Below are 19,520 nucleotides of genomic sequence, written 5' to 3'. Positions count from 1 at the left end.
TGCCTGCTCTGGCCAGTGCCCGAGAGCCACCAGCACCGCGGCAACAACACTGAGACCGTTTCCACTTCGCCCGAGCGGGGCCGCGGCTGGAAACCGGACTGAGAAAGGCCCGGGCGAGAGGGCCCCCCCCGTGTCGCAGCGCCAGCAGCACGCGGACGGGCAGCACCACGCGCGGCCGTCTCGAGGCCCCGCCCCGAGCAAACCCACCCACCCACGGCAACAGCAGAGGTGCCACGGCGGGGGTGGGGCCAGGGGCAGGGGCAGCCCCGCCAGACCCCAGCTGGTACCTGGGACCCCCAGTGCCTTCCAGGTCTGCGGCTTGGACGCCAGGCCCGGACGGAAAGCGGGAGGAAAACAGCCACGGGAGCTCATCGCTGACAGCAGACGAACGTTTGTATTTGGCAACACGTCACGAACAGGCACTCGGGGCACCGCCTCCACGCAGAGGGTGCCAGCCCCAGTCTGTGCGGGATGGGGCGGGGGCACCTCGGAGGTGGAGGCTGTGCAGCTGCAGGCAGAGGGGACCGCAGGCCCGCCATCCCCACGCGCCCGCGGGAGACCCAGGCCTCCAGGCCCAGTGGCACTTCTGACAATTGAAACGAGGAATCCGACCGTCCACAGCTGTGTCCGCACCAGGAAGCTTGACAAGCGCGCCTGGGGCTGGAGCCTGGGGCTGGGGCCGGGGCTGGGGCCTGGGCCGCCGCCGGGAGAAAGCAGGGGCCGTGACCCCGTGTTTCAGCTCAGGTGGGACGGGTTCGAGGGCAGCAGTCGGGGGGCACTCCCGCCACTGGCTGCAGGTGTCTCCGGGTGCGCTGGACGCCCCGCCTGGTGCAGGAGGGTGACTTCCTCTCTCCCCGAGGCCCCGCCTCGCGGGGCCTCCACACTTACAGCCCCCGAACCACAGGCGGGCCCTCCGAGGGGCGAAGCCGCAGGGACGCTGGGGCGACGGCAGCTGTGTTCTCACGAGGGTCCTCCGGCTCCGGGGCTGCGTGGGAAGGAGGGGAACGCACACCACGTGGCGTCGGTCACGGCCGTGCGGTGCCGATGACGGGGACACATGTGGGTGAGACGTGCCGACTCCTCGTCCACGTCCCAGAGCAGAGGAGCTCCCTGTCCAGCCGTGGGAGGCCCGGCGGGCGCGTCAGTTGGACCACCTGGAACACAAGCGGCGGGCTGTGAGGCGGCCTCCCGCTCCCGAGGCCCGCCGAGGCCTCGAGGGTCTGCCGGCCGCAGCCCCCTGCCCGATGGGGTCCCCCCTGGGGGTGGGGGTGTGTGTGCGTGAATGTGTGGGGTGTGTGCCCATCACAGGCGGTGCTTCAATCACAAAGCACCCAAGGGTGACGGCACACCTCCACTCCCTCTTCTCCCTTCTGTTTCCCACCCCAGCCCACGGGACAGGAACCGGAACAGCGCCCGTCAGAACTCGGGGCTCATCCTGGGCTTTCCTCCGGCCCCCCTCCCGCGGTCCTGTCTGTCTGAACCCCACCAGCCCCGCGTTGACCCCTCTCCGGTCCCCCGGCCCCTGGCCCCCGGGGCGCAGCACGGGGGGGTCCAGGGCCACGACTCCCCAGGGACCCGGCTCCACGCCCGCCCGGGCACAGGCGCTCGGCCGCCTTCCTGAGGCCCGACTCCCCGACACGCGAGGGCGCTGCGAGGCACCAGGCGCCGGAGGGAGGGGAAGCGCAGGCCAGAGCAGACACGCACAGGGAAGGAGAAGCCTGGAGGAACCGTCCGCAGAGGCAGGGCCCAGGCACCGCCTGTGGGGTTCACGTCGTCTGCACCCGGAGAAGGCGCTCCTGCTCCTGGCGGGACCGGACGACCGCGCTGCAGAGACAGAGCCTCCGGGCGCGGGGAAGCCACACGCAGCAGACTGCGGGGCGGACGGGAAAGACGGAGCATCGGCGGAGGCCACGCCACACGCGGCGGAGCCAGATGCCAGACGGGGTGTGCCTGACCCCCCCCCCACCCCGATCCACTGCGGAGCCGAGAGGAGTGGGAGGAAGCCCCGCAGGCCGGGGTGCTGTGCCTGAGCTCCGAGCGCCTCCCTGGGCAGACACGCGCCCCGGAGGGCGCCGGGCCGTGGGGGGCCGTGAGTCGGGCTCCGGGCTCCGGCCTCTCCCGGGAGCTCTGGCTTGGGGGCCCCCTGGGACGGCAACGCCTGCCCGCACCGGCCTCCTTCCCACCCCGGGCCGCAGCCCGGGCGCAGGCTGCAGACGTCGCGGAACGAGGATTCCTGAGGCGCGTGAGCAGCGACAAGGCCACCGAGGGGCCCTGCCTCTGAGGGGCCGCTTCCCTGGTGCCGCCCTGGGGACGCCGTCTCGGTGTCCGGCCCTCGAGGCGGGGTTCAGTGGGTCCTGTGGGCTGAGCTCGCCGCCGCAGCTGGGGCCGGCGGGGCCTCCTGCATCTGCAGGCTCACGTCCTCGGTCAAATGCAGGAAACTGTCAGCTCCTGTTTATTCCCTGAAATGCGCCTCCCCCCTCCCCTCCCCCTGCGGGGCGCCGCTGGTGAGGCCCCCGTTCTGCTCCGAGGACAGGCGCGTTCTGCTGGGGCGCGCCTGCTTCCTTCCGGAAGGGGTCTGCAGGTCCCGGCTTCCCGACTCCTGAAAATGTGCCACCTCCCCCTCACACTAGAATGCCATTTTGGCTGGCTTCGGGGTTGTGGCTTCAAAATCACCTTCTACCACGGAAAGCAAAGGCGTGTGAGTGCTGAGGGGCGGCGCAGGCTGCGGGGGCTCCGTGAGGGGCAGGTGGTGGCCGCCCAGGGGATCAGGTGGACGCCTCCAAAGGGGCTGCGCTGCAGCCGTGTCGCCGAGCGGGCGACGGGGGCCCTGCAGCTGTGGCCGAGCACGCCCACTGCGGGTGGCAGGACGCGCACTCTCCCAGAGCTCACGCCAAGTGGCCCCGGACAGGGCGTGTGTGGGGCAGCAGACGTGCCCTGAAGAGGTAAGATGACTGAAATCCTATCAAGCGTATTTTCCGATCACAGTGCTGCAAAACTAGAGGAGGAAAACTGGAGATTTCACACATCTGTGGGAATAAAACAACACGCTTTTGAACAACTAACGGGTGAGAGAAGAAATCAAAAGGGAAATTAAAAAGTACGTTCAGACAGACAGAAATGGACACACAACACACAAACCCCCCCCTGCGGTGCGGTTCCAAGAGGGGTGTCTGTAGCAGCTGCACTCAGAGCAAGGGATGGTCTCAAACACACAACCTAACTCTGCACCCCAAGGAACCAGAGACAGAATAGGCGAAGCCCAAAGACAGCAGAACGAAGGAAACAATAAAGGTAAGAGCAGAAATTAATAACACAGACAACAAAGACAATAAAAAAGATCAAGAAAACTAAGTTGGTTTTTTGAAAAGATATGCAAAATTGATAAGCCTGGGAGCTTGTCGAAATTGACAAACTAACCAAGAGAAGAAGGGAGAAGACTCAAATAAATAAAACCACAGACAGAAAAGGAGACATCGCAACTAATATCAGAAACACAAGGGATCCCGAGAGACCAGTGCGAACAGGCGCACGCAGACCGGGCAGCCTGGCAGAAGCGGGACCGTCCCTAGAAACCTAACACCTTCCAGGACCAAGTCACACAGACACAGAAAATCTGAACAGACCGGTCAGTGAGAAAGGAGCTTGAACCAGCAATCACAAACCTACCGGAAAACAAAAGCCCAGGACCCGATGATTTCATGGGGGATTCTACCAAACACTCACCAAAAACGTAATGCCGAACCTTCTCAAAGTCACCCAGAAAACTCAAGGAGAAGGAACACTTCCAAACTCCTGCTGTCACAAGGCCAGCGTCGCCCCGATACCTAAGCCAGACAAGGACTGTGCAAAGGAAAGAACGGTGCAGGCCAAGACCCCCGACAAACGACCCTCACACACAAACCCACGCACAGGAGAGGGTCACACACCATGGTCACTGGTGTTCACGCCCTGGATGCCAGGGGAGCTCAGCACACGCAAACCCAGGGGTGCACGCCCGCCACCAGCATGGAGGAGTGGGATCACATGAGCACTGCAGCAGGTGCGGGAAACACGGGATGAAATTCTACATCACCATCTTCTTCACAAAGATCCCGACATACAGGAAGGTGATGTGTTATCTAAATAACCCATCAACTGCGAAGTTATGTTCAATTTTGAGTGGTACATGTTGTTTTATTTTCATTTAAACACTGACACACGGAACTTGCATCAGAAGACTCGACTGCAGAGATAATTTGTAAAATATCACGACTCCAAACAACGCACCGCGCTGGTCTTTCCCACGTGGACAAAGCGGTGCCCACCCAGTGGCACAGGCGAGCCCACTGAACACCCATGTCCCACTGACCAGCTGGAGCCGTATGTCCTGAAGGGAGACGGTTATCATGGGGGTCGCCGGGCAGTCTAAGGGAGGAGAATCTTACTTAAAGGTTGTGCAAATAAGCAACAAAGAAGTGAAACTTTTAGATGTGGCGGTGGTCTAAAATGAGCAGAAACGAAAGGAACAGAATTTTAGGATTCTGGGAGAAAACAGGAACCCTAAGAGGAATGGAGAGAAAAGTATTTCCAGAGCTGGGAGACCCGGCTGCAGGCCCCACGAGACGCCATGAGCAGCAGCGGAGCCGGCCACGCCCGCAGGAGGAGCTGCATGTGTGCGAGGGTGCCGCACGTGGAGGACACGCAGATGCACTCGGGGGACACGCAGATGCACTTGGGGGACACACAGATGCCCGCGGAGGACACGCAGATGCGCAGAGGACACGCCAATGCATGGAGGACACGCAGATGCACGCAGAGGACACGCAGATGCGCGGGGTAGGCGTGGAGACCGGCCCTTCTCCCGGAACGCCGGCTGGGCCGGGGCAGGACGACGCCCGGGGCTGCGCACACGGAGCCTGAGTCGGGCGGCTCACTGAGCGCACGCTCGGGATGGACGGAGACGGCACTCAGGGCCCTTTTGTTCGCAGGAGGGCCGCCCGCTGGGGCCCCTGCGTGGACGCCTCTGAGAGCTGGGGCCGTGGGCAGGGCACGCAACCCAGAGGACACTGGGCAGTCCTCACCCGCTCCCCAGACTTGGGGGTGACAGCTTCGAGGAAGGGCCTGACTTTCAGCTTCTGGTCCTTATCAATACTCCAACAGTTACTGAGCTTACAATTCCACTTCCCGGGTTACCTGCAGACCCTCGGACGTAAAGGGTCACCCTGACCTGCCTTCGTTTGAAGTGTTTTCAAGGGTCACAGGGTCACCGTGAGCACACCCCAGGCCAGCTCCGCCCAGCTCGGCCCCTGCCCTGCTCCCCAGGCTTCCTGTCTGATGCCCGGGGCTGTCTGCACACAGGCGGCGGTAAAAACCCTGAGCTGGGGCCACGAGTGGGGACGACGCGCAGAAGCATGGCCAGGAGTCGCCCCCAGCCGTGAGCCCCGCATGGAGCGCCCCATGGAGCTAGCTCTCCCCCCAGGAAGGGAGACGGGGTTACTTCTTTCTCTGTGCAGATGCTTTGGGGACCCAGCGGAGATAAGGCTGGAAACGTGACCTTCGACTGGAACCGGTGATGAGAGCTGACCCCTGGAGCCCGGGGACCTCACGTCTGCGGAGACGTTGACCTGGGCAGCAGCGCACAGCCCACACGGGCGTGGTCAGCGCCAGGCAGGACAACCAGACTCCAAGTCACCGAAACACACCTGCCCTCAGGGACAAGGGGTGGTGGGCGGGGTGAGGCTGGAAGCGAAATGCTGGTGGCTGACCGTTTGCAGCCACATGGTCAGGCACAACCTCCAAAAAGAAGTCAGCTGACGCTTTCAGCATGGGGCACGAGGGAGCGCTCACTGGAGAGCAGCCTCTCCTTCTACGGAAAGCCGGTCCGGATCTCAGAGCCACCACCCGCCCCTTCCAAGGGGCCGGCAGAGGGCTCTTGTGCCACTGATGGAGGGAGACGCGGGGTCCCCAGGCCAGACTCCTTGTCCGCCCCCCCTGCCCTTCTTCTGGGGAAAGCAGACTCTTCCCAGAGCCAAGTGCACCTGGTGCGTGTCAGCAGGACCCCCCACCCGAATTCTCGTCCGGTTTGGCACCGGACACGGAGTTTGTGTCGCGAAGGCGTGTTTCACTCCCACTGCGGGTGAGCCGCCGGCCCTGGAGACTCACCCGGAAGACGGTGCGTGTCTCCTCCAGGGGTCAGACTCGTGGTGTCGGCTTCCTGCACCAGACAGACAGAGAAACCACAGCTGGAGTGACCTCTGCCGAAACCCCACGCAGCAGACACCCCCCCGCCCCCGTGGCTGCGGCCGCCGGGCACCGGACTCGGCCCCACGACCGTTGCAACGCAGCAGGAAGCAGCTCATCGGGGGCCGTCCGGGGAGTGGAAGGAGCCTCGTCAGAGCCGCTCCTGACTCCAGCAGCCCTGCCGCCTGCCGAGGACACGTGGGCACGGAGCCTCGTGGGCAGGTGGCCCACGGGGACACTGTGCCGAGGGCAGGAAAGCAGCACGGGGCTCCCTTCTGCAGCTGGGCCCGGGGCTCCCGGCCGCCCAGTGCAGCTGGCTGCCCCCTGCCTTCCCTGGACAGGGCCGCCCTGCACGGAAACGAGGCGGTCAGTCTCCGCGTCCAGCAGTAGCGCCGTCCCCACAGAATCCGTCAGGCTTCTGCCTGGGGGAGCCGCCCACCCTCTGGGCTGCGGGGTCCCTGCCGCTCCCACCTCTCCCAGGCTTGTTATCACAGGTGATCGGGGGCAGTTTCACAACAGCCTGCTGACCCCAGTGTGGCCCCCCAGAAGCAGAACCTGCAGAAATCACAGGCCAACTGGTGGCTGCCGCCTGCGGAATTTCCCACCTCGTCTCCCCCAGGGCCCTCGCTCCAGCTGCAGGCATCTCAAAGCTGGGGAGCTTTGATGTGCACACCTCGGGGCCCCTCCCCTCGGGTCCTGCCCCAGCGCTTCCCAGGGAGGAGGGTGGGCCCCGGGTCGGCCAGCCCTGGGGCAGGGGCGGGCTGAGCACTCTGAGGCCCTTCCAGTTGTTCCCGAACAGAGGGGGCCGTGCCTGCTGCCTCTGTCCTGAGAGCAGTGACAACTTCTTATTAGAACACTCCAGTATCTCCCAAAATACTAAAATGGGCATTCAAAGGTGGACAAAACCCAGCAAAAAATGTGTTGGCCCAATAAAGATGACATAATTCAACTGCAGCAATTGAAAAAGTGGGTTATTTGACCTGAAAAACGTTCCATTCATAACAAAAGGCTGGTGTCCGGACACGGAGCACCCGAGGTCAGAAACCTGCGTGAGCTGCCGGCACGTCTGTGAGCGGCTCTGCGGGGGCCAGGCCCCGGCAGGCCCGGCACGCCCTCCGCCTGCACCCACGGCCCCGGCCGGTGCCTCAGCCCCGACACGCAGGCCATGTGAGGGACATGCGAGGGACGTGTGAGGGGCACGTGAAGGATGTGGGGACAGCGTGTCCCTGGTGTGTTCTGTGCAGGAGCGTGTGCTGGGCCCCCGGATGTGCGCGTGCCGCCCGGCTCGGGTCACGTGGGGACGGGGACATGGAGGGAGGGAGTGGCAAGGGGCACTGGGAAGGAGCGTGGACAAGCCCGAGCCAAGGTCCCGTGGCCACCACACGCGGCCAGGCTCTCCTCGCTCCCAGAAACACTCGCACCCGGTTCACCTGGGGGAGGCGCGTCCCCCTCAGAGCTAGAAACCCAGCACTGTCCCCAAGAAATCACGCTGACGGCTCTGTGTCCAGGGCTGCAGGGCTCCAGCTTCCCTGGCCAGACCTCAGTGCGCCGGCCGAGTGGTCCCGGGCAGACACACTGCCGTGGCGATGAGCCCTGTGGGCAGCGCCCTCTTACCTGGGCCCTGGTCTCTCCAGTACTGTCCTTGGCTGGACCGGCTGTGCCCGGAGCTCATCCTGTGGGAGCCGGGTCCCTGGCGTCCCCATCTCCCTGTGGGGACACGTGGTCAGCACGTCAGCGAGCCGCCCGAGGCCTGGCCCGCCACGTGACACGTGTGAGACTGCCGTGAGGGTCGGCAGCTCCAGACCCCTGGTGTCTCTGACACCGAAGGGAAAGCCCACGGTGGTGCACACACGGGGCCCCAGGGCCAGTGCCGGGCAGCGGGGCACGAGGCCTGCGTGTGGACACCTGTCCCGGGGCCTGTGCTGGCGACGGGGTGGACTGAGGACCCAGGGCATCCTGGGAGGTCCCTGCAAGGCAGGGCCCTGTGGTCAGTCCTGGTGGGCTTGCGCCCCGGGGCAGGCTTTCTGACGGGCACGCCTGCCCGTGGGCGGCACGCTGAGCGCCAGACCCGACTCTGCACAAGTGTGCCGCACACGCACTTCTCCCTCTGAAAACCGCCCTCAGCGCTCACACCCGGCACTCCCACGACCTGTCTCTGCTGGACTCTCACGTGGGGGTCTGTGCCCTGCTGACGTGTGTCTCTCCCAGGATCTGGATGCCTCCCCGTGACCCACAAAGAGGAGGGGCCGCCAGGGTGGGCCAGGCTCGAGCCCTGCGGGGAGGCTCCCCCGGTGGCTCGTGAGCTCCCGCCGGGCCGCGGGCGGGGAGCTGCCTGTGGGGCGCGGCCGACAGGCCCACGGGGCTCCCCTCCCACGAGGAGGAGGAGACGGCCAGGCCCGGCCTGCTGTGTGCAGGTGTGCAGGGTGAAGCTATGCAGGTGTGTGGGGGTACTGAGTGCAGGTGTGTGACACCTGGCAGGACCTGGACACGTCCCAGGTGGTGTCCTGCCACTGGGGCTCGCGGAGCCCTGTCTGCAAGGCCAGAGCCAAGCAGAACCCTGAGGACAGCCGGCAGGTAAGAAGGCGGGGCGAGCTCACCCACCAAGAAAGAAAGCGGGGCTGCACAGCTGCAGACGTGGGCCTAAGCTCTGAGGCCGCGAAACCGTAACTGAGACCAGCTCATCAACGAGAAAGCTGACGGACAGGAGTCCCACGCCGCTGACACCCGCAGGGGCGAACGTGCAGACGGACTCTTGGACCCGTCACGTCAGCTGAAGGCCAACGTCCGGTGTGGTCCCGGACTCTGCATCACGGCCGGGGCGGCGTGCCGCGACCAGAGCGTGCCAGAAAGCATGCTGGCGGCATGCAGCCCAAGCCGGGTCACGTTCTGAGCCAGGATTCTGTGAGCAGCGCACTCTGTCTGAAGGACACGAGGCACGCAGAAGCTACATGTACACCGAGAAAGGAGGGAGCAACCCGGAGCTCGCGGTGGGGACCCCGATGTTTCTGGGGGCCCGTGGGGCTGGGAGCCAGCATGCGGGAGCTTTGTTCCGCGGCCCCGACTGGGCTGTCACTTAAGTGTGACCCAGAGCTGCACAGGCAGCAGCAACCATGGGGCCAGAGCACAGAAAACCCTGCAAGATGCCTGGTCTGTCCACGACCACCTTCTGGTCACAGAGTTAGAGGCTGTTTCTGTTTCCTCTTTCGTTCTTTTCTCGGCATCCGCGTCGTCTGAGCACACGCACACTGGGAGGAAAAGTGAACCCACACGTGGGGCGAGCACGCGTCGCCCGGCAGTGCCTGTGCTCTGGGGGCCGGGAGGGCTCCGCCCCCGAGCAGCTCCCGGTCACGAGTCACTCCCGGGCCCTCCGGCTGCGCCCTCCTGGCGAAACCAAAGTGGGCCGCTGGGCAGCGGCCGGGCCTGTCCACTGTGTCTCCCTCCCGCCCCAGCCCCGGCCCCGCCCCCGCGTCCCCCACTGCCCACCTGTGTGGTGCGGCCGCCAGAGCTGCTGGCTGACGATGCGCCGGCCCTCCCCCAGGCAGGCCTTGCACACGACGGACTTCAGCTGGTGGAACCTGGCGAGCCGAGACCGCTGCGAACAGACCAGGTCAGACGCTGAGAAACGGCAGTGGCCACGGCCACCGACCGTCCTCTCTGGCGTGGGGCGCTCAGAGCCGTCTCCCCAGCAGGCTGCACGCCTGCTGTTCACGTCTGGGGTGACATGCCCGGGCGTGTGGCCGAGGCCTCGCCTGGATGCCTCCCAGGGGTCCCGGGGCCACTGTGCTGAGGAAGGCGGGCAGCCACCCACGGCCCCAACCAAACGGCCAGCCTTCGGGGGACACAGTCCACTAAGGAGCCACCACCATTCCCACTGGACAGGTCCCACGTCTAGGGGCACCTGAGCAGGAAGCGTTTGCAGCTGATTCTGAGGCGGGGGAGGGGGGGAGGCACTGGGAAGATAAAGACGGGTCGGACTCGATGGGGTGCTGCTGCGTGCCCTGCCCCCACCCCCCGGACAGAAGCCCGGCGTCTGGAGCCCTGGACGTGCTGCGGCCGAAGCCAGAAGACACGCGACCCTGCGGCCTGGGGCCGCGACCCTGGGCTTCAGGCTTCTGGAGTCGCAGTCCTTCCCGCACCATCTGAACCGAGTCTGTTTCCTGCAGCATAGCGACCGCTAGGAACACGGCACTTCTGGCCCGTCTGACTTCCGGTGAGGACCCCGAGCCTCCGCGGTGCCTGAGCCGCCACCACCAGCCCACTCCGCATTCGGGGCAAGAGCCCGCCCTGCGTTCAGGGCGCGAGGCGGCCGGGCACTCACGTTCTGCTCCACCAGGGCCTCCGCGGAGCACCCCCTCGCCGACTGCAGGTACTTCTCGTGGAACAGCTTCCCGTCGAACACGTTCCAGGGCATGAGCTCGCTCGTCCTCCAGGGGAAGCCGCAGGCGCTGTTGACCAGCACCAGCGTGGTCAGGCCGCGGACCAGCAGGGAGCCCAGCTGCACGGCCCGGGGGTCGACGTGGTCGAGCTGCGGAGAGACCAGGCGCACGGGGCTCAGGAGGGTCCCGCGCCCCGGGGACCAGGGCCCTGTGCCTCCGCACCAGCCGCCTCCACGCAGAGCGGACGCTCCGCAGCCGCCACAGGGACAGAGGTGGCCCCACGCTGGGCCTCCCTGGGTGCTGCACACGGGGCGGCCCCCGCCCCCCCAGGCTGAGCCCCGGTGGTCTCTGCGGTGCTGCTGCTCCCAAGGCTCCCTTTGGAAGGGAGCCGAGAGGGCAGCAGTTTGCTGCGCTGCGAGGAGGGGTCACAGCAAGTTGTTCCAGTTTTTAAAAACACCATTTTACACAGACACTTACCATTTAAGGGTAAAATGGCTCACCTTATGGGGTTAAGAGGCTGATGATTTTCAGAAATTAAGACAGCCACTCCGACGTACAGCATTCCTGCACATTGCCGGACCGACCCGCTCCGAGATGGAGAAGCCGCCCTAACAGGCCAACACCTGGCAGGGGTGGGGCCCTGCTTGGCGACCCCCCCCCCCGCCGCCGTCCGCTGTCGACTGCACACTCGTCTGTGTGGCGTGTCTGTGCCCTGGAGCACGGGGGGCATCCACAGAGGACATGCCGTGCACAAGCCCGGCGGGAGGGCCTCAGCTGCCCTCGCCCTGGGCCCACTTGGTGCGTGGGGGTGTGCTCCTGCCCTCCGGCAGACCCACCTGTCTGCCACCCCTGCGGCACCTGCCTGGGGAGAGCCAACGGCTCTGGACCGCGGGGACCGGGAGGCGGGCAGCCTGTGACCTCTCCTGAGAACCTCCCACAGGGGGTCCCCTGCTCAGTCGCTGCCCGAGACCAGCCGTCCGCCCTGAACAGCTGAGGGTGGCCGTGGCGCCTGCCCACCCCCCTGACTGCTGCGAGCATCTCCTCCTCAACGGTTTCCAGGCCGAGGCGCTGTCCCCGCCACCAAGATGGAGGCCGGAGGTGGGAAGCAGGGGAGGATGCAGTGAGGTGGGCACCTGGCGGCAGGGAGGCAGCAGGCAGCACTCCAGTCCCCGTGTCCCCACCTCCTGCTCACTGAGGAGCTCACGTGCCCACCCCCACAAGCTCACCGGGTACGCAGCCTAGGGGGGCTGGGGACCCGGGCTCAAGGCTTGCAGCCTCGCCTCTTCTGGGTCCCACCCTGAGGCTCCGCCCCCGACCTGCCCCAGGGCGAAGAGCTGAGGAGCCATCAGGACGGGGGACACGGGCTCCTCCCCGTCTGCTCTGCACGTGTCCCAGTCCTGCGACGGCTCGCCCCTGTGCTCCCGTGTGTCGTCTACAAGGTCGGGGAGACCCCGCCAGACTCCGTTCCGGCCGAGCCTCCGCTCCTCGCCCTCTGAGGGCCTGACGAGGGGCGCGCACTCAGCCCGGGTTTCTGTGGCCGCTTGAGTGACTCGTGACTCGGCCGGCACCCCTTCCTCCGAGGGCTTCTGGGTTTGCCCACGGGCCTCAGCGAGTCCCACGGGAGGGAGCGAGCACCCACTGCAGGAACGGCAGGGCGCCACGACGTGCGGGCGGAGGGTCCCCGAGTCTGCCGCCGCACGGGGCACTGGCTCGCGCGTCCTGCCGGAGGCGCCCGGCCGTCTGGGAGATGACACGACGCGACGAGAACACGCAGTGGAGCTGGGAGCCCTGGCCTCCCGGCCCGGCTCGGACGCCCAGGGGCGCTGGGCTGGGCTGTCCCTTAGTCCCCGGCGTCCCACGCCCCAGACACGCCGCCACCCCCAGCGAGGCGCACGCGGCAGCTGGGGTCTGTGCGGCCTCGACACGTGGCCCAGGGACACGCGGCGGATGAGCCACCACCCGGACCCTCGCGCCCGAGTCCAGCTTCGGCACGGCCGCCGCCGGCACCGGCTCCCCCACAGCGTCGCTGGCCCGGCAGGACCGGGCTCCACTGCCTGAGGGCGAGGCCCTCCCACCACCCACCACAGCCCGGAGGACCCCACCCCTCCCTGGACAGAACCAGGGCGGTCGGGCGTGTCAGTACCTGCAAGTCCGCGAGCTGCCCGGCCGACTTCCCCTGGAGGCACAAGGCCTGTGCGACGAAGGCGTGCAGGTCCTCCAGGCACAGCGCGTCCACCTGCGGGGGAGAGAGTTGGCCTCAGCCTCGGGCCCCGGGCCGCGGCCACTGCAGACGGGACACGGGGGCACCCCAAGCAGCAGAGGAGACGGAGGGGAGGGGAGCGGGCCTCTGCTCCCTCTCCAGCAGGGCAGAACCTTCTAGAATGCTGGGAAGACCTGGAGTCTCAGAGAACAGCGGTTGTTTTTGGCACAAACCTCAGACGCTGACAACCCAGGGGTGTGCAGGCAGAGCACCCACAGTGGAGACCCAGAGCAGCACCCAGCCTCCACGGCCCCCGTGGGGCCTGTGCCCGCACGTGCCAATACGAAGGAAGCCAGGGCCCCAGATAGGAGTCCCTGCAGATCCTCGGTGGGGTGGAAAGGTCTGACCGGGGTGTGGCAGAGGGACCAGGACAGGCAGGGACACGGAGATGGGCAGGGAGACGAGGGGACCCGGGAGCCAGGGTGTCACGGTCAGCAAGCAGAAGGGACACAGATGCCTCGGGCCACCGCCTTGCGGGGCCTCGGACGGCGACACGGCCACACGCCCATCGACCTTCCCGTCCTCAGAGGGACCGCAGTGTCTCCTCGCAGGGACACGCATCCAGTGGCGGGGACAGGCTCCGGGACGTGACGTGTCTGGGCCCTGACCGACCCGACCTACCCCGCCACCATCCTTGTCCCTCTCTACTCCAGGGGGTCGCTCCCCCTGCACACACGCCACCAGTCACCTCCCCCTGCACGTATGACACCACAGTCACCTCCCCCTGCACGCACGACAGACACCACAGTCACCTCCCCCTGCACGCACGACACCACAGTCACCTCCCCCTGCACGCACACCACCACAGTCACCTCCCCCTGCACGCACACCACCACAGTCACCTCCCCCTGCACGCACGACACCACAGTCACCTCCCCCTGCACGCACGACAGACACAGTCACCTCCCCCTGCACGCACGCCACCACAGTTACTTCAGGGGGGACCACCCCTGCAGCCACGCACCTCGGGCCGCGGCCCGGAGCCCGCTCTGCAGACGCGGGTCCCAGGCGAGAAGGTCTTCTGCTGACCCCACACCCCACCTCTGCATTCGGACTGAGGTCTGCTGGCCTGCTGGTCACTCCCTGCCACCGGGGCTCCGAGGACGGCTGGCCTCAGCACAGGGACCCACGGGGCAGAGTGCCGCTTTCTGTCTGGGTCTGCGGCAGGTCGCGGGCTTCCGGCTGCCGACTGTGCCGCCCACAAACCTCGGATGCCAGTCTCTTCGTCACGCCCGTGTTTTAGAATTTCACACAACAGGCGTTGCTTTTTGCTTTTTAAGTGTCTGCTCTGCCGTGAATCACGTCAAACGCGCCCCTCTTGTGGCGGGGACTGGTCCCCCCGACTTCCCTCCGAGATGCGGGCGAGTTCCCGGGCAGGTCTGCGCCCGAACAGGATGTGGGTCGTCCCACGTCCCACACGGAACCGTGACATGAGCGCAGCAGCACACGGGCCCCTGCAGCCCCCCGGGCCCCGAGGCAGTGGCCGCCGTGGACGACAGTCAGGACCTTCCCGGCACCAGACACCACGGCCGAGTCCCCTGGTCGCTTTCAGGCCTAAAGAGTCCCCGCGCACGTGTCCTTCAAGGTCAAACGGACACGCTCTGCCTCGTGCTGATGTTCGCCGAGGAGACTTTTATTTCTGAGGCAATTATGCGAAGAAAAAAGGTCCAAGGGGCAGCTTCCCTTGGGTGCCCGTCTCGCTGCACGTTAACCGCACACGTGAGCGGAACACCGCCACCCCGTGCCGGCCCAGAACTGCCGGGAGGGGACTCGAGCACCGGGCCCCGCAGAGCGGGCGGTGCGGGCTGAGTGGCGCCCAGTGCCCGCGGAGGCCTCGCTGAGCCACCTCTGCAGCTGCAGACACAGCTCCAAGTGCACGCCCTGGGAGAGCTGCCACCGGCACCCACCGCGCCGGCCGAACACACTTGTTTTTCTGGGGGAGGGAGCTCAGCCCCCAGCCCCTCGGCACGGCCCAGTGGCCACCGCGCCCGGCCTGACCGAGCCACCGCAGGTTCACACGCGGCACCGGCAGCTCACAGAGAGGGCACACACGGTGCACAGCATCAGGAAAAGGTGTTTTCACACTTAAACAGGGCCGAATCCTGCCACCCAGCACTAACCTGCACTCTGCTAAGTCTGGTGCGAATGAAGAAGTGCTCTCCTTGAAACAGGGGCGGAACGCAGAGACTCAAGTTCACACCGGCCACGTGCCACCAGGGGCGAAGTGACACGGCCCCAGTGTGACAGCCCACAGCCCAGGGGACGCCGAGGGAGGAACCGGCCAGGCTCCCGAAATGTAACCCTCTGCTGTTCGCAGAGGGGCTCAGGTCCGAGGGCAGACCCCCAGAGCTTTCCCCCCAGGTGGGAGGGAGGGAGGGAGGGAGGGAGGGTCGCGCCCCCAGGCCCAGGGTCGGAGCAGAAGACGCACAGCTGGGGGTGGAGGCGGCGTGGGAGTCTGCACCGGCCTTCTGCTACTGGACGCTGAGCATGAGGGGGACATTGTATTAATGCAGGTGCTGGGGAAGGGACCGGGGACACCAGGGTTCTCAGCTCTTCTTCCACCGGCTGTCCCAGTCTTGTCAGAGCGGTGTGTGTGAGTGTGCGAGCAAACTGCTAGAAAGGCAGACCTTTTCATGGGCCTCAATGCTTTCCACACGTAAACTGAGCGTGAAATGAGGAAACAAGAAACTGCCTTGCCTGGGGCCCGGGGAGGCAGCGGCCTGGCCCCAGTGCGGGAGGCTGAGGAGGATGGTCACCACGACGGCCACACCCACTTCACAGACCACTCCTGCTTCCACCCTGGGGCTGCCCGTCCTCAGACTGGAGGTACCCGTCACAGGAACGGGGGAGCATCGCTCGGCGAAAGGGCGTCCTCTGGCCCCGGGGCAGACTGCGGAGGGGCAGCCGGGCTGCAGCCAGGGAGCTTGAGGGCAGTGTCGGACCCGCCACCTGCCCCCCACATCCCAGGAGGTGAGACGCCACCCAGCAGTGACGCAGTGGCCGGGATGGGGAGTCCGCTGTCTCAAGGCTTTGGAAGCAGAGCCACCAGGCCCGCTCCCTGTGCCCACATCGCACGCCGGAGTCGGTGGCGGTGGCGTCTCCCTCGTGTGACGCGCACAGAGCCGTCCTTCAGCACACGAGCTCTGCAAAGGGCTGGTACTCACGACCAGGTGCTGGATAGAGGTGACGCAGCACCTCCCGTGAGACAGGGGCGGGGGGCTGCAGTTACCTGCATGAACAGGTAGATGAGGAGGCAGCACAGCGTCCGGAAGGGGCTCTCCAAGGCCTGCAGCTCTTCCCTGGAGGCGGCGAGGTCGAGGCAGGCGAGGAGCACGTCCACGCGCTGGGCCTGGACCCCGGGCTCCTGGCTCAGCCACAGCTGCCGCAGGCTGGGCGTCCCCCCTGCAGAGGGAAGCCCGCAGGACCCGCGGCATTACTCTTCCACCAGGAGGTCCTCCCGTCCTTCTTCCAGAGTGAAAGACAGGGACCTCTGCCCCGCCGACATGGGGGACAGGAGGAAAACGCCAGCAGGGCTCCCGTGTGGGGCCAGCACCCTTGCCCTTCTCCGAAATGCCCTGCTGTCTGGGTCCCGTGGGGGGCAGGTGCTTCCTTCCTGCCTGCACTGTGCCGTGTTGTCGGGGTGCTTTCTGGGGCGCGTGCCCAGGTGCCGTCCTGGGGTGTGAGCCACCATGGGGCGCCGGGATGAGAGGCTGGCTCCCCCGCCCCCTGCTCCCACTGCTACCCGCTGTCTCCCACCTCCCGGGGGCAGCAGATGACGTGGACACCGGTGCCCGTGCAGTCGGGGAGGCCCGACTCCGCCGCGCACCCACGATGGCACACCCACAATGGCACTCTGTGCGCACGAGGGCTGTCGGTACCTGGGAGGTTCATCTGCAGAGGCCTGACGAGGTCCGGGTGCCGCAGGGGGTTCCCTGCATAGACGAACCACTCCCGGACTGCAGGGCAGCTGCCGGCTCCACCTGCACAGAGACGGGCCACGTCAGCAGGTGTGCGTGGGGGCCGCCCGTCCCTGGGCTGACGGCCCAGACCCGGCCCTGTCGGGACCCCTCCAGCCGGGCCCCCGGCCTCCTGCCCTCCCCGCCAGGCCTCGGAGGCAGGACCGGAGCCCCCGGCAGCAGGGACCGCTGACTCAGACCTGCAACTCGCCTCCCGTCACGAGAGGGAGGAGACAGTGCAGAGGCCGGACCGCGCTGTCGACGTCCCCGAGCACAGGAGTGCTGGCGTGGGTCCTGTCCCTACCCGGACGGGCAGTCGGACAGCCCGGTTTCCACCCTCGGTCCCGGTCGCCCTCCTGCGGACAGTGGCGGTCGCGCCCCGCGCCCCAGTCTGAGCTCCCCCTGAAATAGCAGGCAACCTGTTTCCCTGGAAAACCTAGGGTTCGGCCCATTCTCTGGGGTGCCACTTCAGCCCACGGCCTGTCACCTGTCCTCTCTCGGAAAATACAGCAAAATGTCTGCAATAATTTGGTTTATCTGAGTTAAAATGAAATAATCTGATATACACCTACATATAAAGAAGGAGGAGGAGGAGGAGGAGGAAGGAAGAAGGAAGAAGAAGAAATAACACAGCCGGGCAGTTCCCAAAAGAAAAGGCTGATTCTTCTCCCAGGAGCGTCGGACTGGGCGGGCTCTGCGTCCACAGCGCGGAGTGAAAGCTCGAGGGGCGCTCCCTGCCAGCCCCGCTCTCCCGCACGCCGGGACGCCACCCACGCCGACGGAGGAGGGGCCCAAACCTGCTCCTGCGACCACCAGCTCCTGCGACCACCAGCTCTCAGGGTGCCGGCCCCCCGCTCACGACCTGGGTCTGCGGGCAGGTGCGTGTGGGCGGGGGTTAGGGTTAGCCGCAGGGGGCGGGCGGGGCAGGGGAAGAGGAGAAGCAACGTGGGCTTGGACCTCTCAACTGCTGGGGTTTTCAAGTTTGCGACAACGCTCCAGGCTTTTTAAAAAATGCACTTGTCCTGCTGGTTCTGTCACGTTTTTGTAGTGCTGTTCAGTCCGCCAGTGTGTGGTCGTGGTTCCTCACAGAACAGAAAAACTTCCTGTTCTTTTCTGTGTACACTTGTTCAAAACAGTTCCCTCTGGGTCAGCGTCGAGGATTTTAACGTGTGAACGGCCTGGAGGCGCTTCACGAAGGTGCCGCTCTGAGTGGACACTGTTCCCTGGTGGGGCTGAGTCCCCACTGCGGGGCGGCAGCCTGCCCCACCCCGGGCCCAGCACGCCCACTGGCCGGCTGAGCAGAGGGTGGCTGGGAGCAGGAGGCCAGCCCCACTGCTGGCGGCGGCCGTGCGCACGGAGCTCGTCTCCAACACTGTCGACCGTGGAGGCTGGAGGGAGCTCCCCCGTCCCCTCAGACTCACGAGGCTTCGCAGTGACTTAAACCAAGACCATCAGGTCAGAGGAGGTGTGAGGCCAGGGACGGGCTCAGGGGTGAGTGATGTTGGGGTTTCTCCCCACTGTTGGCCACAACGCCATCCTGAGGTCCAAACACCCACATTCGACCATAAGATACCTGCAGGCATGGTCTCAGTCACACCCCAGCACCACTGGACTCAGGGTGCTTGCAGGCTGGTCACCCACACCGTCCCCGTGACAGGGGCTCTGAAGCACTAGGTGCCCACCCAGTGCCCGGGGCTGCGGCGGACACCCACTGCAGGCAGGGCTGTGTGGGTCAGAGAACGTGGCTTACAGCATCTGCACCGCGGAGCTGAGGGCCCCTCAATTCCAGACCCCAGGTGACAGCAGTGAGCGCCTGCCTGCCAGTCACGCTGGGCCTGGAGGGTTCGAGCGGCTGCCACTCCTGCCCGCCCCGCAGTGCAGCCATCAGAGTTTCCCTGGTCCACAGGGCGCCTTCCTCGACGCAGACACCCTTGAAAAGGCAGCATTTAAAGCACATGAGCAACAAAGGTGCCCCGGCCACGGACCTGCAGCGAACGCCCCCTTGGGCAGCACCTGCCAGCTCAGCAGCCCAGCGGGAGCAGGGGCGGCAGACAGACGCCCCCCAGGCAGGCACCCACCACCAGGGGCCTCAGACCGGAAAGCATGTGGTGATTTCAGAGACGGATCCGCTTCTGACAAGGGGCAGGGGAGGGACTTGGGGGCGTTTGTAAGGACTTCAGGGCGCACAGAAGTGACCAAAAGAACAGCCTGAGCCAGAGAAATGAATGTCGTGTTTCTGACCTCGGACACAGTTTTCAGGGGAAGGCAGCTGAGGCTGGTGAGGCCAGCGGGGGGAGGGGTGGGCACCACAGCCAGGCGCCAGCAGGCATCTGACCAGCCGGGCGGACTCGGCAGCGGGGAGGGGCAGCGGGCTCACCCAGCACCAGCCCAGCAGCAGAGGTGGGGAGAGGAAAGGGAGAGGGGAGCTTTCCCGGGAGAGCTGAGAGTGGGGACATGCTCCTGCAAAGTGGGACACCAGGCCGGGACGTAGGAGATGAAGGAGCACGGACCACCAGCCCAGGAGGGCGGGCGGGCGCCCACCTCTCTGCAGTTCCTCCCACACACAGACACTGGGGAACTGTGCATGCACATAAAGGACAGAAAGAATGCGCTGAAGCTCTCCAAGGGAGAGGAGCCACCCAGAAAGGAAAAGCTCAGCGACTGGAGCCCCAGAGGGCTGGGGGCGGGGCTGCGGGCAGTCGGGCTGCT

The 19,520-nt window shown here is 65.9% G+C and overlaps 1 protein-coding gene across 7 annotated transcripts in view; it reads right to left on the bottom strand.

Moving 5' to 3' along the window:
- Positions 1-373: 373 nt before the first annotated feature.
- FAM120B (family with sequence similarity 120B) overlaps positions 374-19,520 on the bottom strand; it is a 32,152-nt gene continuing 13,005 nt past the window's right edge. For 6 of the 7 annotated variants that reach the window (XM_045843699.1, XM_045843694.1, XM_045843700.1 and 3 more), the window contains 8 exons: positions 16,734-16,835; positions 16,085-16,257; positions 12,739-12,831; positions 10,538-10,744; positions 9,703-9,811; positions 7,834-7,926; positions 6,142-6,193; positions 374-1,154 (listed from right to left, as the gene is read on the bottom strand). In XM_045843699.1, the coding sequence (XP_045699655.1) occupies positions 1,142-1,154; positions 6,142-6,193; positions 7,834-7,926; positions 9,703-9,811; positions 10,538-10,744; positions 12,739-12,831; positions 16,085-16,257; positions 16,734-16,835 (842 nt within the window). In that variant the 3' untranslated portion in view covers positions 374-1,141. The remainder of the gene's footprint in view (positions 1,155-6,141; positions 6,194-7,833; positions 7,927-9,702; positions 9,812-10,537; positions 10,745-12,738; positions 12,832-16,084; positions 16,258-16,733; positions 16,836-19,520) is intronic. The other variant, XM_045843701.1, reaches the window with a different exon arrangement.

This window comes from Phyllostomus hastatus, unplaced genomic scaffold, assembly GCF_019186645.2.
Source record: "Phyllostomus hastatus isolate PE091 unplaced genomic scaffold, TTU_PhHast_1.1 phas_contig_40, whole genome shotgun sequence".
Lineage (NCBI taxonomy): Eukaryota > Metazoa > Chordata > Mammalia > Chiroptera > Phyllostomidae > Phyllostomus > Phyllostomus hastatus.
This window is presented reverse-complemented; position numbering and strand designations above follow the sequence as displayed.